Source organism: Hyperolius riggenbachi, chromosome 2 (assembly GCF_040937935.1).
Source record: "Hyperolius riggenbachi isolate aHypRig1 chromosome 2, aHypRig1.pri, whole genome shotgun sequence".
Taxonomy (NCBI): Eukaryota; Metazoa; Chordata; class Amphibia; order Anura; family Hyperoliidae; genus Hyperolius; species Hyperolius riggenbachi.
Window position 1 is genome coordinate 86,695,193 of NC_090647.1, and position 14,128 is coordinate 86,709,320.

The following is a 14,128-nucleotide window of genomic DNA, read 5'->3' on the forward strand; positions in this document are numbered from 1 at the left end:
TCAGTCAGGAAGTGAATTCTGCCCCGGAAATGAATAAATACAATTTATTCATTAAAAGCGCTCAGGAAATCACTTTTCAAGCGCTTAGCGATTTCCCCATCCTTTCTACTGTATCGCAAATGCTCTGAAAATGGTGCAGGAGAACATTCACATAAGCGAACATTACACAAGCACTTTTAGGGCGATTGTTAAAATCGCCAGCGATAGGAAAAGAAAAAGAAAAAAAAAAAACTGAAATTGCCCCTAATGTGAACAAGCCTTTAGTGTCTAAATAGCAGCAGGGATTAACCATCCTGGCAGTATCCCCAAGTCTGACTTGTGGTAGCCGCTGGGAGCTCTATGCAGGGTGCAGCGCATGTTTTAACTCGCCTTCCCCAGGATCCAGATGCAGGCAGCCATTCTCCTTCCTGTCTTCAAAGGCTCTGCAACCCCTTGGTAAAAGCGACGTCTGTCATCATGATGACGGACCGCGATCTCACTATAGGGTTACAGCATCACCCGGAGGACGGAGGGAGAATTGCAGCGCTGGATCCCATAGAGGTGAGGAAATGCTGGGCTGCCGCAAATCTCTCTGCTGTGTGATTTTTTTTCTTGATTTTTAGCATTTAAAAGCATGCTAAAAAAAATTGCACTGCTTTAACCACTTTATCCACCACTACAGTATATCTACGTCCTCTGTGACTTCATCTAAGCCACGCGTCAGTAGATATACGTCTTGTAGCAGAAGCAGTGCTGTGCAGGATTGGTCTTGCTCCTGTGCACATTTCTGGCACTATCTGATGCAGCACTAATTGGTGCATGGGAATATAAGTTTCCTGAGCTAATGAGATTGATTTTTACCATTAAATACTTTTATTTTCTCAGTTCATAGTGAAATGTAGCATTATTTCAGAATCAAATAACTTCACCATAAATTGTGACAGGAACATAATCTAAGTTTTGTGATAAGCAGTAAAAATAGCCAAACAAAATTTGTGTTTTTATCTACAGTAGCACTTTTTATTTTTAAACTGGAATTGGTAAAACTAAGAAATAATGTGTTTTTTCTATTTTTTCCCATTAAAATTCATAGAAAGCTAAATTGTTTGAAGGAAAAAATGGCATACAATGAAAGCCTAGTTTGCCTTGAAAAAAAACAAAATATATTTCATTTCTGTGTCATAAGTAGGGATAAAGTTATTTCTGAATAAATAAGGATATAGCTAAACTGTCAAAACTGCTCTGGTCAATAAGTGGGAAACAAGGTCTGGATGCGAAGTGGTTAAGGCCCTAAAATCTGAAAATAATTAAACTACCAGGGAGGATAAATAGTATACATGGTAACTTGTTTTTCAATCAGGTTCATACGTTGTTAGTCTCCACATTAAAAAGGTAATGTACTGTTGGTTGTTCAACTGTAGTAGGAACAAAATTAGAATGTTTTTGTCACCAATGTCTGTATCACACTAGGTACAGTGCTATATAGAGGATGAAAACACTATAATAAAATAATGATGCAATAGCACAGGGGTGAGCCAAACAGAAAGACCATAGACTGATGGCTGTACGGTTTGGGGACTTCTTCCCTTGAGTGTTTATGGCAGAACACATGCCATATAAAAAATAATAATTATAAAATTCTTTACCTTAAAACTAACACACATGCAGCTACTAGAGAATAGGCCAGAAGAGTACCAATGGACATCAGGTCCACCAAGTCTTTCAAGTCGAATAAAAATGCCATCAAAGCTAGAAGACAAGAAACAGAAGACAGAAATTATTTCATTACTTGTGTAGACAAGTACATCTTCCAATACCCCCCTCCCCCACCACACCCCCACTTTCTTGTCTTTTTATAATGGTAGCCCCTCCCACCGTGAGATAAATAATTAATTTCTAGCCTTACATCTAGGCTTTAGTTTTCAATAAGGCAGGGCACTTTCCTACACACTGGTTATCCAGGTGACATGATGCCCAGGTAACCGGATATCTGTAAAATCATGTTGCCCAACAGAGCCAGTAACTGGGCTGAGATAATTAATGCAAATACTGAAAGGCTTTCCTCTTCCCCCCACCACCCAAAAAAATACCATTATAGCCTTATGGTGCCCATACACTGTACAATAAAAACGTTCGATTTTCCCATTTATGGTATTTGACCAAAATTATCAAATTTAATGAAAGTTAAAAAAAAAAAAAAAAATTGATGAAGAAAAACAAATGATTATCCTGTAAAATCTTTATATTCGATCTAACAGAATAATTGAACAAATGTAGTAGCAAAGAAAATAGTCTCATATTGCTATTTTCAGTTACATGGCTTTTTTAACACATTGGACCATTCTGTCATATTTGCAATTTCAAACAACACACTATTTTAAACTATGAAACAGAGCAGAGCTAATGAATGACTCTGAGCTCCCCTGCAGTAAAAGCTGATCTGAAGCTGCCACTCACTGTTTCTTTGATGTATAAGTGCTTTAGAAAATAGGATTGGAGAGCTCAGAGAAGCTCTTTTGCATAGATAACAAGTGAAGTTTCTTAACTCTTCCTGTACTGGAAACCATACGAGACTGTTCTTTGCTACTTACGTTCTATTTCTTAGCTGTACTACACATACAATTCATTATCTCAAATTTATTTTCCCTTTAACAATTTAATCAATACGCGATAAGAGGACTGCATTTCTCATCAAGCCATAAATGACCAGCACATCAATGAGGTCCAAATAAAGGAACGCGGCTCTGTACTGTAAGAGTTCAGGGATGTCCTAGCCAGAGAGATGTAATACATGAGGCAATCCCAAAAATATCTCAGTGACGACTGGTCACATTCCATGAACCCTAAGCCTTAAAAAAAGTCTCCAGTAATTTACAGCTGGCAGCCGGTGAGTGGGAAATCAGAGCACTAATGTAGCAGGAGGTACAAGCCCTTCATGTAAAATACTCAAAGCCTGGTGACCAATATAAGCAGCACACATTTAGCGCTCTGTATACTGCTGCTTCTGCAGGACTGTTTAGTGTCTCAGGTCAAGTGCCTGACAGCTTCTCCTGTGCTTGTGAAGCAGAACAGTGTGTGAGAGCAGCATGAGAGCAATACATCATCCATCTGTCACAGCCTGGCCTTTCTGCAGCAACGGAGAGCTACAAGCTAAAGCATCTGTATTCTAGGCTATCCCATAGAGCCATATCAATCCCATCCACTGAAGAGGACCAGGTCTGAAATGGGCTGAATGTATGTTGTGTGGATGGGGCTCTGTAAAATGGATAAGCTATAGGCTCACTATACACTACTGGTTCAGAAGTGATGCATCATGGGAAACCACACTTTCACTTAAATGACACCTGAAATCAGAGGTAAATGGAGGATGCCATATTTATTTCCTTATTAGCAATGCACGTTGCCTGGCTATCCTGCTGATCCTCTGCCTCCAATTCTTTTAGCCATAGGTGAACAAGCATGCAGCAGATCAGGTGTTTGACAGGTTTGCCAGATCTGACAAAATTAGCTGCATGCTTGTTTCTGGTGGGATTCATACACTACTGCAGCCAAATAAACCAGCAGGGCTGCCAGGCAACTATATGGCAGCCTCCATATACCTTTCACTTCAGTTGTCCTTTAAAGCCAAATGATCACAAATACCTTCTGTTTTAAGAATACAAAATTATATTCTAGACAAACCCACATCAGATAATTCCTGAAGAAGGTGACCAGTTGCACCCTTTGTGTGATCACAAACCTTGCCCCGTGTGTGAGCCACTAGTGTGAATGCTGGAGAGGTTAGGTTGTATTTCGGCTTACCTGCTACAAGTCCAGAAACCACTGTAGCTATAATGGGGGTTCTGCTTTTTTCGCTGACTTTAGCTAATGATTTAAACAGCAGCCCATCATCTGCCATAGCATAGATCACCCGGGGCATGGGGAACATAGAACCAAGCAGGCTACAAAAAGAGGAAAAAATGAAACATTAGATAACCAGTGCAATGACAAACGTGCACAGGATTCAGTGCAATTCAGGTGCTACTATGAACCAGTGAACTATTAAGCATATGTAGACATACAGCCATGTGATCGGTTATCTGATTGCAGCTATGGAAACAAGAAAAAACGGCGAGTGTGGCTTGGGGCAGGTACATAAATATTTGATGCATATTCCACCTCTGCCAGCAAGGAGCAGCAATTTTTTTTATATGCGGCACTGCCAGGCCTGCTTCTCCTCAGGCTGCTAGATATGCCACACCAGCCACACAGGTGGAGCACAGCCAGCCAGGGAAGACATGAATTGGGATGAGCTTTGGAGTTTGGAATGCTTTGGAACAGAACCAGAGTTTTTACATATGCAGGCTGTGGCAGGGGGAGGGGGGGAAATACTTCCTCTCTCTGGCTGTGAGTGAGACAGTATTGAAGAGCTGTAATGTGTTGTGGAGCTCAGCACCACAGGCAGCAGCAAGGTGAGTTACACCCCCTGCCGCAGCCCGCACACATAAAGGTTCTGTGCTAAAACATTCAGAACACTATTCCGAATTTTAAACCACATCCTTATTTAAAATTAGATTGTTATTGTTTATCTGCATTACAACTAGTTACAATGGGAGGCTGGAGATCTGCTTTGTTGTAGAATTACAACCACTTAAGAGACACATGGAGATACGGAGGAGACCATAATTACCTTGTAGAAAGGGCACACAGCGAGCCAACAGCAACGGCGTATTTTGCGCCAGCCCAGCCCACGTAATTAAACGCCACGGGCAGGGGACTGTTTTTATCCAGCAAATAATAGGGCATCATGAGAGTGAGGGCAGCTGATACTCCAAAGTATGCCACAAAGCAGATGAGGAGAGATGCCACTATGCCAATGGGAATGGCTTTCTGAGGATTCTTTACTTCTTCACCTAGTAGGAGATAAAGAAAGAGAATTGTGAGTGGGAGAAGTCCGTGAAATCCTAGTTCTGCTTACAACTATTGGGCTCTGTTCCCACCTGAGAAGAGAGTGGACTTTTTTGGTCCAATCTCTGCTCATTGCGAAGCGTACAGTGAACGGCTCCTATGTTACACACACTTGTCACACTGCCACAGATCCGCTGCAGTAAGCGGACAGCACTTCTGTGCAGTTGCCATAATCCAGTGCCAGGTGGATGCAATCCCCCATATAGCCTATAGGGGAGCGCTGCTGTCCCTGGCTCCAGCCACATCACTGCGGATCATCAGAGTGGACATTATACTGTCCCCTCCCACTGGCCGCACATGATGCAGACAAGCGGACACACGTGATGCAGACAAGTGGGAACGGAGGCTTACTGCAGTCACATGGGCAAGCTTAATGAAGCAAGCACATGATCAATCTGTTCTTCTCTGATGAACTGGTGATAATTCTCTTTGGTGGTGATAATTCTCAAGAAAAAGAAGACCGGATCACATGATAGTGATCAGCTAAGAACTACAAAGTAATCCCTGGATAAAGCCCTCACGTGCTACTGTGTGAATTCTAGCAAGAGAATTGATAAAGTCTAGGGATTACCATGCACACATTTTGTGTTTAAATTTATTCTCTCAGAATGTATATTCAATATGGTGATCTTTGTACTGTTTCCTCAGCCTTCCTGGGCACTCTGACTATAGTTTTATATAACTGGCAGCAGCCACTGACAGGTCTGCTGAAAATACACTCTAGTCAGGGAAAGGAAGGAAGCAAAGCAACATGTCAAACTCTGGGTAGAACTTACCGGTAGCGGTATTTCTACGAATCCTCCAGGATGGCTGCATAACATGAGAGATAGCCTAGCTCCTCCCCCAAAGGAAACACCCCTGATACAAACTTTTGCATAAGAAGCCCCTGCCTACCCACACACCTCAGTTATTGCAGAGTATCACCTTCCGAACAGCCGCTACCTTAATTCCCCTGAATCCGGCCACAATAGACCATCATCGGGTGGGAACTAAGGTAGCCATCCTGGAGGATTCGTAGAAATACCGCTACCAGTAAGTTCTACCCAGAGTTCTCTCCTCATCCTCCAGGATGGCTGCATAACATGAGAGACCAGCGAGAAATAAATTACCTTAGGGAGGGATGATGTTCTGAAGAACTTTTCTACCAAATGACAAATCCTGGCTGGATAGTAGGTCCACTCTGTAATGCTTGACAAATGTGTGTTGGTCCTTCCATATTGCCGCTTTACAAATTTGCTCTAGTGATGCACCAGACCTTTCAGCCCACGAGGTCGAAAGTGATCTAACCGAATGAGCCTTGATGCCCTTAGGCACACTCTGTCCTTCCTGCACATAGGCTGAAGCTATTACCTCTCTGAGCCATCTGGCAATCGTGTCCTTCGACACCGCTAAACCCTTCTTTGTGTTTGAAAAGGAAACAAATAAATGATTTGACCTCCTAAAAGATCTTGTCCTGTCAAGATATTGTATTACCGCTCTCCTGACGTCTAAACTGTGCCATTCTGCTTCTCTATCATTCTTTGGTGGATCACAAAAGGAAGGTATAATAATCTCTTGAGACCTATGATAGCGTGAACTAACTTTAGGTAAGTATGCTGGATCTGTCCTGAATATGATCCTATCTGGAAATATCTGCATATACGGATCCTTTATTGATAAATTTTGAATGTCACCAACCCTCCTAGCTGATGTGACAGAGACTAAAAAAGTAGTTTTTAACGTCAGAGCCTTTAGAGAAGCCTTATTCAGGGGTTCATAAGGATCTCTTGCTAAAGCCCTTAAGACCAAATTTAGGTCCCATGGGGGAACAAATTTTGTCGGTATCGGTCTAGCCCTAGATACCGCCTTTAAGAAATCAATGATAGCCGAATCTCTGGCAATCTTAATATTCAAAAATAAGGAAAGGGCCGAAACCTGAACCCTTAATGTACTAGGTGATAGACCTAAATCCACTCCATCCTGTAAGAATTCCAAAATCGTAGCAATATCGTTCCCTACTAAATTTTTTCTCATTTTCCAGGAACAATAAACTTTCCAAAATTTACAATAAATCTTTCTCGTAGTAATCTTTCTACATGAAACCATCGTGGATATCACTCTGTTCGAAAAAACCCTTTTCTTTAACGCCCTCCATTCAAGAGCCAGGCTGCCAGGGAAAACTTCTCTGGACTCTGATGGAATCTCCCCTGTTGTATTAACAAATCCTTCCTGTGAGGTAGAAACCAAGGACCCTGTGCTGCCAGGATACACAAATCTGGGAACCATATCCTTCGTGGCCAAAAGGGCGCTACGAATATAACTCTGGCCTTTTCTTTCTTTATCTTCCAGATTGAACGAGAAATCAGTGAAAACGGGGGGAAGGCATAAAGGAGAGTCCTGGGCCATGGCAATGCTAGAGCATCCAGCCTTTCCATGGGACACGCTGGATCTAGGGAAAAGAAAAACTCTGTCTTTGCATTGTTGGGGGACGCAAAGAGGTCCACACTCGGGCTCCCCCACATTTGTACTATCTGGTGGAACACCTCCGAGTTTAATGCCCATTCTGTTTCCAGCAACTTGGGTCGGCTTAATTGGTCTGCCAAAAAATTTAGAGAGCCCTTTATATGAACTGAAGTTAGAGATTTTAGATTGTGCTCTGCCCAAGCTGCAATCTCCAAGGCCAAGTCTCTGAGCCTCTTTACCCTGGTTCCCCCTTGTTTCCGAATGTAAGAGACTGTCACAATGTTGTCCGAGAGAATTACAACGTGTGTCTCTTTTATGTGGGGGGCTAATTGGGCCAAGGCCAGCTTTACCGCCATGAGCTCCCTGAAATTCGATGATTCCCTGCACATGCCCTGACTCCAGACTCCCTGAGCGTGCCATAGATCTGAGTGCGCTCCCCATCCCCACAGACTGGCATCTGTGAATATTCGGATGGTAGAAGGAGGATGCCACATCCTGCCCTGATTGAGATTGCTCTGGTCCTCCCACCACAATAGGGAGTCCTTGACTACTTGCGATAAGGTGAACCTCTTGTCGAGATGCACTCTTCCCTGCTTCCAATGTTGCAGGAACCATTCCTGTAATGTTCTCGTATGTGCTTGTGCCCATACCACTCCCGGTATGGTCGAGGTCATAAGGCCCAACAAGGAAGTTGCGTCTCTTAACGATACCCTGCTTTTTATTCTGAAAGAATATGCCCTCTGTCTTATTTTTTCCTGTTTCTCTGCTGGCAGAAAAGTCATTTCCTGAACCGAATCTACCCTGAAACCCAGATACAGCACTGTCTGACTGGGATTCAGCATTGATTTTTCTATGTTTAATAGCCAACCCAGGTCTGACAATACCTGACATGTCAGGTGCAAATCGGCCAATAACTTTTCTTTTGAATCTGCCAGAATCAACAGGTCGTCCAAGTATGGAATGATTCGGATCTGCAGACGGTGTAACTGTGCCATCACCTCTGCTATGATCTTTGTAAAAATTCTCGGTGCAGTTGCTATACCAAACGGGAGTGCCCGATATTGTAAATGGTATATTTTGTCTCCCAGAGCTACTGCAAATCTTAAATAACTTTGGTAAGCTGGATTGATGGGCACGTGAAGGTAAGCATCTCTTAAGTCGAGAGTTACCATAAACGCGTCCTTGGGGATCAAGGCCTGAATGGTAAATATACTCTCCATTCTGAACTTCTCCACCTGAATGAACGGGTTTAGATTCTTTAAATTTAAAATCATGCGATATTTCCCCGAGGGTTTTTTGATTAGAAATACCCTGGAGTAGTAACCCTGGTACAACTGCTCTTCTGGCACGCTGCAAATCACATCCTGCTTCAATAAGGTGAGAACTGATTCTTTCAGAGCTCTGGCTCTTTCCGGCTCTCTTGGGGTCCCTGTAAGAACAAAGTTTTTTGGAGGGGGGGAGGCGAATAATATTTTGTAACCTGTCTTTAGAAGATCTAATATGAACAGGTTCTGGGTAATGAGACCCCACTGATTGACGAAGTGGAGTAACCTTCCCCCCACCTGTATCTCGTCATTTTTCCTGTCTTGCCCCAGAGGGAGGGGGCTTATTGAACATGAAAGAGGATTTACCTTTTTCACCTGTATAGACCCATCTTTTCTTCTGGGGTTGTGGTCTCTGATTTTTGTTAAAGAAAGGCTTTTTCCCACGAAAGGACCTTCGTGGAAGTGGCTTGCCCCTCTTATTAGGGAATTTTTTACCTTTCCCTGATGACCTCTCCAAAATACTGTCCAGATCCTTGCCGAATAAAAGGTCACCCTCAAATCTCATGGCACACAGCTTTTGTTTTGAGCTTACATCTCCTTCCCAAGTGTTTAGCCATACTGCTCTTCTGGCTGTATTTATGAGGGCAGCAACTCTGGCAGTAGATCTTAAGAATTCCGTTGCCGCATCCGCTAGGAACGCGACGGATCGGGCTAAGACTGGGAAGGACTCCAGGATCTCCGCCTGTGGCGTACCTGCTACTAAATGGTCTCTTAGACCCGACAACCATTTAATTAAATTTCTTGCAATGCAAATGGAAGCCATTGCTGGTTTAACCACCTCGGCGTTCTGATTCCCAAGGATTTCTGTGCAAAAAGCGGTACATTTAATTTTCAGCACCTTTTTTCCTGTAACTTACCAAAATGAGCCAAGCAAGAGTTTAGTATACATTCTGAGTATAATAAAAGTGTCAAACACTAATTCTTGTCAAAAATAAAATAAAATTTATGAATAACTAACTGAAATACCTTGCATTTTTCCTCAATGCAGAAATATAAAGAAAATGCAGAAATAAATAAATCAATGCAGAAATAAATAAATGAAGGCAGAAACAAAATTATACAGGCTACAAGTGTACCTTAGAACACTTCTTTAGTGTGGTAGATCTTGAAGCATGGTAATGCGCAAAGTGCCACGTCACAATCTGGGCAGTAAGTGCGGGTCTCCTTCCGCATCTTTTTGCCATCCTTGTCCTTCTTATTGCAGCAAACAACGCACCTTCTTGTAGGGTTTGCTTTCTGTGGGGTCGGTGGCAAGTACTCCACAAAGTGTCTCCCTGAAAGCCGTGCCGGATTCACGACATATGATGCCCTGCGCCCCGGTCTAGATGTTGACTCTGGTGGGGGGTACTTCGTGCAGATTGCTTCCGTCAGCTGCCAGACAAAGTCATGGTGGGGTACAGGCCTTACACACCTTTTCTTGTAGAGCACATAGCCATTCCACAAGCACTGCTCAAGTAAGTGGCGGAAATTTTTTTTATAATATTTCCGCTGCTGCTTGCGGACAGCCGGATAGAAAGTCATGGCTCCATCAGCCCTGTCCACACCCCCCATAGTGTTGTTATAATCCAGTATGGCTTTGGGTTTATCCACCTCCTGTTTACTCCTGTTGGTGGTGCGGACAGTCTCGGCATTATGAATAGTGCTGAGGACACAGACATCACGTTTGTCCTTCCACCTTAGAGCCATCATTTTGCCTTTCTGCCAGGCAACGACCTCCCCCTTTTTCAGCTTCCTGGCAGAAAAGGCCGGCGGTAGATTCCGACGGTTAGCCCTCAAGGTACCATAGGCATCGGTTTTATGCTGGACCAGGTAATCAAAAAGTTCAGGGGAGCTGTAGAAATTGTCTGTCGTCAGGCAGTACCCCTGATCCAGCAATGGCTCAATTAGGGTTAGGACAGAGGAGGTGGCACACCCAAACTGGCTGAACTGAGGGGCAAATTTGGTGCCTTTGCCCGTGTAAATTACAGAGTTCCAGATGTACCCGGAGTTGGCCTCACAGAGCATATACGACTTCACCCCAAAGCGTGCCCTTTTTGAGGCAATAAATTGCACCCAGCTCAGTCTCCCCTTATATGCCATGAGGCTTTCGTCAACCGTGATGTCGCGATCTGGAACATACACAGCCTTGAAGTTCGCAACAATCATCTGGTATATGTCCCAAATTTTTTTCAGCTTGGGTGCGGGATGGGTGGCCTCATCAAACTCCTCGTTGTTTCCGAAGTGCAAATACTTCATGATGAGGGTATACCGTGGCTCGGACATAACAGATCCAAAGAAGGGCGTACTGAGGATCTTATTAGTGGTCCAGTACCACTTCTGCAGCGGCTTACCAACAACTCCCTGGAGGATGACGAGCCCCAGGAACACCCAGATGTCGTTGCTGGTCACAGGTTCCCACTTCCTGCTCCGCGAGAACCTGGGTAGAGAAGATCCCTGCTGATGTTGCGCTGCATAGCGATTCGTCTCCTCAACAATCTTGCGGATGACGTCATCAGTCAGGAAGAGCTCCAGAAAGGACAGCGGACTCTCGTCGCACGCGATCTTCTGCCCGGGTGCCCCTGTGAAGGGGAACCTGGGTGGCGGAGCTTGAGTGGGGCTCCCCAGCTCACACCAGGTGCGTGCGACCGTCACTGGCTCCTCGGCTTCCTCATCACTGGTCTCCGTCTCCGAAGACAGGTTACCGGGAACATCGCTGTCTGTCGATTCCTCTAGGAGCTCGTCTTCGCTGTCGCTTGCCTCGAGGACATCCAACAACTCCTCGTCACGCACACGCCTCCGGGAGGACGAGGCCATGACCCCAAGCAGGGTACGGGGTCACGAGCAGCGACAAAAAAAACCAAAAAAAAAAACCAGCAAAAGCAAACGCACAGGGATCACAGCGTCTTGAAAAAGACGGAAAGCAATACGCAATCTGACAGTAATATGAACGAAGCTAAGGCTGGAAAAAAGCAGTAATCGCACAGAAATCGCACAGAAATCACAGATGATAGCTGTAAACAGACTAACACTGGACGCTGAGGACTCTGAAAGAGGGAGAGCCAGTAACTGTTCAGGGCTTTTATTGAGAGCTGACAGGTGTTTGTGTTTGTGCAAACAACTTTTTGAAATACAGTAGCATGATTGGATTACATAGAGTTTGTGTACCTATGTAATCCAATGATGCTGTCGCCGCGACGGACACTAGGGGGCGCAGGAGCCGGCGTCAGAGGAAGTGGCTGGGCTACGCCATCTTCCCTGACTGCCGGATCTCCGTAGGCTTGCGGAGAGGAGGGGAGCAGGGACCGGAGGATCGGGGGAGCCTGGGGAGCGGGGACCGGAGGATCGGAGGAGCCTGGGGAGCCTGGCGCCGGCGATCAGAGCCAGCAGGAGGGAGAGGGAGCCCCGCAGCAGCCGCAGCAGCACAGAGGAGGCGGCGGAGATCACGCTGTGCACGCTGGTGAGTGGGGACAGCGCTGGACGAGCTGAGCTCGTCCTAAACACTAACAGCAACTTTTTCTTGGACGAGCTCAGCTCGTCCAGAACGCTAGGGTGGTTAAATGCAAATGCCATGGCCTCCCAGGCCCTTTTGAGCATAGTCTCCGCCTTACGGTCCATGGGGTCTCTCAGTGCACCCGAATCCTCAAAGGATAGATCCGTATCCTTAGAATACTGTGAGAGTGCCGCGTCCAACTTTGGACACTTTGCCCATAAGGCTATATCTTCCTCCTTAAAAGGAAATCTGCGTTTAAACGACTTTGGTATGTATAACCTCTTTTCTGGATCAATCCACTGGTCTGTAACTATCTTCTTAATTGCTGGGTGAATGGGGAAAGTCTTACCTTCACTACCCTGTAATCCCATATAAATATCGTCCTGTGCAGAGGAGATCGTGACCTGGTCAGGAATTTGCTCCGCATCATAGACTGCTCTCAAAAGCTCTGACGTTTCCTCTGCACTAAATAGGTACTTTGCTGATTTCATATCCTTTGCAATGGAATCTGATCCTGAATCTGCTCTAGATTCAATCTCCTCAACCGAGTCTTCCGCTGAAGTAGAAACAACATAACCCTGAACCTCCTGGGCCGCAGCCCCTGCCCCTCTCTGCGATCGAGACTCCTGACTCGAAGCGGGTACAGGAAACTCTACATGGGCCGACACAGGTGGCAGTTGCGGTGGCACTGGGTTTGTCATCATTACTGAGCGCAAGGCCTGAAAAGTTGAAGTAAATTCTTTCTGCATTGACTCCATGAAACTTAGCATCACAATCGATGGATCAGGCTTATCCTTTGCAATACAATTTTGGCATACTGATTTCGACCAGGAGGCTGAAAGTTTTGCATCACACTTAGAGCATCTCCTGGATTTTTCTCTATGCTTTGTAGCTGGCTGTACCGGCAATGCCTAGAGAAACAAAACATTTCTTTTAGTCTCCAGCCTGCCCCTTTGCTACAGCATCCCATTATTTTTTCCCCTTGTGTTTCCAGCCACTAGAAACCACTAGGAAGCCATGGCTGGACACATAGACGCATGTCAGTAGGTAACACCTGGAGTAATAATCCCACACAGCCCCTTCAGGCTAACATTACACCAGTGTCACTGTCTACCGACAGCGATACCACCGCCGACAAACAGCCTACCTTCTCTGCTGTGTCACTGGAGGTTTTGCGGCCTTCCACGGAGGAGCCTTCTGCCTGCTCCATGCTCCCCCGGACAGTCCTGTGGCTGGACTCAAATGGCGCTGAGACGCCGCCGCCTTCCCACTTAAAAAGCGGAAGTCACATGGCCCGATGACCTGACCCGGAAGTAACTTGTTTTGTACTTCCGGGTGTCGTCCTGACACGCAGGACCCTCCTCTGCCACCACCTCCCTAAACGAGCGGCAGACCACCGCTCCCACGGATCCCGACCCGCCCCTCCAATCCCAAAAGGAGGAGCAGGCGCAAGCGACCGACAGTACGCCTCCGCTTGTCGCCAGCGCAAGCAACGCTAGCTCACATGCAGGCATCCAGGCATCCAGGGAGAGAGGAGTCCACGAACGTTCGTATCCGGATGTTTCCAAGGAGGGAAACACAGCAAAACTGAGGTGTGTGGGTAGGCAGGGGCTTCTTATGCAAAAGTTTGTATCAGGGGTGTTTCCTTTGGGGGAGGAGCTAGGCTATCTCTCATGTTATGCAGCCATCCTGGAGGATGAGGAGAGAAAACCACGAGCCTAGATTTACAGGTTAAAAGAAACATTACATGTTGGGTGAACAAATGGTGTGCATGGCAAGCAACTATAGTTCTCAATCTGTGCACGCTCTTGGCCACCACTGGGGGGGCCCTCAGGGGTGTGTGGGAGTGGTCTCCAGACATGTGACATGCATCTCCAGTCAAACTACATTGTGTTTATATTTAATAGTCAAAACGTTTATACAACACTGCAGAGAACATAAATAGGCGTCTTTTCTTTGTGATAAC

The 14,128-nt window shown here is 45.4% G+C and overlaps 1 protein-coding gene across 1 annotated transcript in view; it reads right to left on the reverse strand.

The window, feature by feature from the left end:
- The window catches only part of SLC7A1 (solute carrier family 7 member 1), a 79,689-nt gene that overhangs the window by 12,899 nt on the left and 52,662 nt on the right, over positions 1–14,128 (reverse strand). Inside the window, exons 6-8 of the mRNA XM_068267025.1 lie at positions 4,649–4,871; positions 3,781–3,920; positions 1,626–1,728 (exon numbers count right to left, since the gene is read on the reverse strand). Of these exons, the coding sequence (XP_068123126.1) occupies positions 1,626–1,728; positions 3,781–3,920; positions 4,649–4,871 (466 nt within the window). The remainder of the gene's footprint in view (positions 1–1,625; positions 1,729–3,780; positions 3,921–4,648; positions 4,872–14,128) is intronic.